Raw genomic sequence first — 2,750 nt, 5'->3', positions numbered from 1 at the left:
AGTTGATGTGGAAAATGACTTTTGACTAAACTCAAGCAGATGAGGTTATTTTGTGATTCTTTGTTTCTGTACTCTGGAATTTAACAGCCAAGAAAAGCTCCTCAATGTGTTTGCCTGCCTTGCACCACGATTATAAGAACATTTAAATCCAGGTAGATTATTGACTTGAGGCATTATTCAAAAGGATAATAGATAACACTATTACTGAGCCAGTGTTGCTGCTGTATAGACTCTATGTTTTACTTTGTGGCACGTATAGTGTACAAGAAAGAAATGGAGAACTCAACTAAGATTGTGTCTTTTGTGCTGGCTGCCTATGGTAACATTGGAAACCTAAAATACCTGTATTTCAGCTTAATGCTATTTTGGTACCTCTCTATTTGTGTGTCAAACACAATTCTTATTGTGGTCATATATAAGGACAGAAGCTTGCATGAACCAATGTATATATTGTTGTGTAATTTATTTGTGAATGAAATTGGTGGCAGCACATCAATGTATCCTCTTCTGCTCTCACAGATGTTTTCAGATACACATGAAGTAACACTGCCATGGTGTTTTCTGCAGATGTGTTATATCTACACATGTACTTCTGTTGAGTTTTGCAGTTTAGCAGCTATGGCCTATGACAGATATGTATGTATCTGTTATCCTTTACACTACAATGTCATTATGAGCACAGGGAGAGTAGGTATAATCATTCTGTTTGTATGGATGTATTCATTTGTTAACTTTACTTTCTCAGTTTCATTTATCATCCCTTTGACATTTTGTGGAAATGTCATTGACAAAGTTTTTTGTGACCAACACTTAGTAATTAAACTTGCATGTTCAGTCTCAGTACTTACCAGCATATCTGATCTGTTTTTTGCCTTTGTGAGTGTGGTTATCCCATTTAGTCTCATTTTAGTCTCTTACATGAAGATTTTGTTGGTTTGTATAAATTTGTCAAAAGAAAACAAACAAAAAGCTGTTACCACCTGCACACCTCAGATTGTCTCAGTGTCAAACTTATTTGTTGGCGGCGTTTTTCACTTTGTGGATTCCAGGTTTGATGTGGCCTATGTACCAGATAAAGTGCGCATTTTTTTATCTGTATACGTCTTCATTTTCCAACCAATAATCACTCCCTTTATGTATGGATTCAACCTACCCAAAATAAGACAATCATGTAAAAGACTTCTGTTTGATAGAAAATAAATACTTTCAATATTGTACACTGTGATGTAAAGTTCTTTGATGTATGTTCTCCACCATAAAAAGAACATTTGAAACAAAAATAAATATATGTCTAAATGTTGCAAGAGTGTGTTTAGAGTTATCTTTGCTTGGTGGAAAAATAACATATTTGTCTACAAAGTGTGGTATAAAATTTACAGACAAAATAATAATCTAGAAAGTTCCACAAATCTTCATACAAAGCGCAAACATTACAAAAAAAGACAAAGACGTTTTAGTGATGTATGGATTTGTTTTTGTTCTTGTTGCAGAATCTTTCATGGACTGCATTAGTGATATGCAACCACAAATGTGTGCTTAACTCCTGGGACGATCAACTCTTAGTAAAACTAAAGGTAATGCATCTGCCAAGCATATGTCGCAGTCAATCAGCTGCTGCGACGAGGCTGTCTCATGAATATCCAAGGGACCTTATAACAATTTTTGAGCCGCTGCACTATTAACGGCAGCTCAGCTGCCTGCATCCAACTATAGTAATAGCCTTGGAAATAAAAAAATTGAAATGCCTTCACTTTCAAACTTCAAACGTTGACTAATATTTTACCGAGATGTAACAATTTAATAGCTAATTTATACTTATTATGTACATAAATAGACCAACTTGAGCTCAGGTTGACAGGTTGTAACCCTAAACTATTACTTTCAAAGTCCAGCAACGCTACAAACGTTGAGATTTACTACACAGCTAAACTGAACTTGGTTATTTTGCTACTTTTGTTTTGTGCTGTGAAGCAAAACTAACTATACAGTGTTTTGTGTTTTACAGAGCCAGGAGCAAACGGCTCAGTTTATCAAGCTGAGGGGGGAGAATGATGGCCTCATAGCTTGGAAGTAAGCCCATTTGTAATATCTTCATTCGACCATCTTGTACTTAAGGTTACAGTTAAATTAGCTCTCATCCTAAACAAAGTAGATAGGACAATACTCTTTATTTGTTTTTTGTGTTGCTTTCACAGAGATGCAAGTTGTGACCTTGTCACCTTTTTCTTTACTTTTTTAAACCCAAAAGAGAGCTTCCGAGTAAAAGGTTTCTATGACAATTTGTGTATATCCTGCTGTGTCAAATTTGTCAATTTTCTAAGTTTGCATCCTTGTGTTAACATTATTAATAAGTGTTTCTCTTGTTAACCTTTTTTCATTGTGATTAGGACAAAATCTGAGAAAATGTGCCTGCAGGGGAGGGTGACTTCCTTGCAAGCAAAAACAAAAATGGGGCAACTTAAAGAAAAAAATACAAAGTATGTGCATGTGTGTAACTACAAGTTAATAAACACATTTGCTGACATGTGTTTTGCTGCTGCTATTTTTATTAACTGTCTTAACATACACACACACTGGGCATATAGCAACACTGAGACCTACTGGCGATACACTGGCGCTACTGCTCAACAATGACACTGGTGATTATTAATAACACTGTTCTCCAAATTCTAATTATAATGAACATTTCTTTCCCATAAACACATAGGAAAGATAACAAACTCTCTTTACTTGCATCACAGCAAAGAAAT

At 35.2% G+C, this 2,750-nt stretch overlaps 1 protein-coding gene across 1 annotated transcript; it reads left to right on the top strand.

The window, feature by feature from the left end:
* Positions 1-234: 234 nt before the first annotated feature.
* LOC137890316 (olfactory receptor 6B1-like) lies at positions 235-1,200 on the top strand. Its single transcript, XM_068734515.1, has one exon. It carries the CDS (start codon positions 235-237, stop codon positions 1,198-1,200), a length of 966 nt encoding a protein of 321 aa, XP_068590616.1.
* The last annotated feature ends 1,550 nt before the right edge of the window (positions 1,201-2,750 follow it).

The sequence above is a fragment of the Cebidichthys violaceus genome, unplaced genomic scaffold (assembly GCF_023349555.1).
Source record: "Cebidichthys violaceus isolate CVI_PGR_0920_01 unplaced genomic scaffold, fCebVio1.0.p SCAF_11, whole genome shotgun sequence".
Taxonomy (NCBI): Eukaryota; Metazoa; Chordata; class Actinopteri; order Perciformes; family Stichaeidae; genus Cebidichthys; species Cebidichthys violaceus.
Note: the sequence above shows the minus strand (reverse complement) of the source record. Positions and strands in the feature narration are given on the sequence as shown.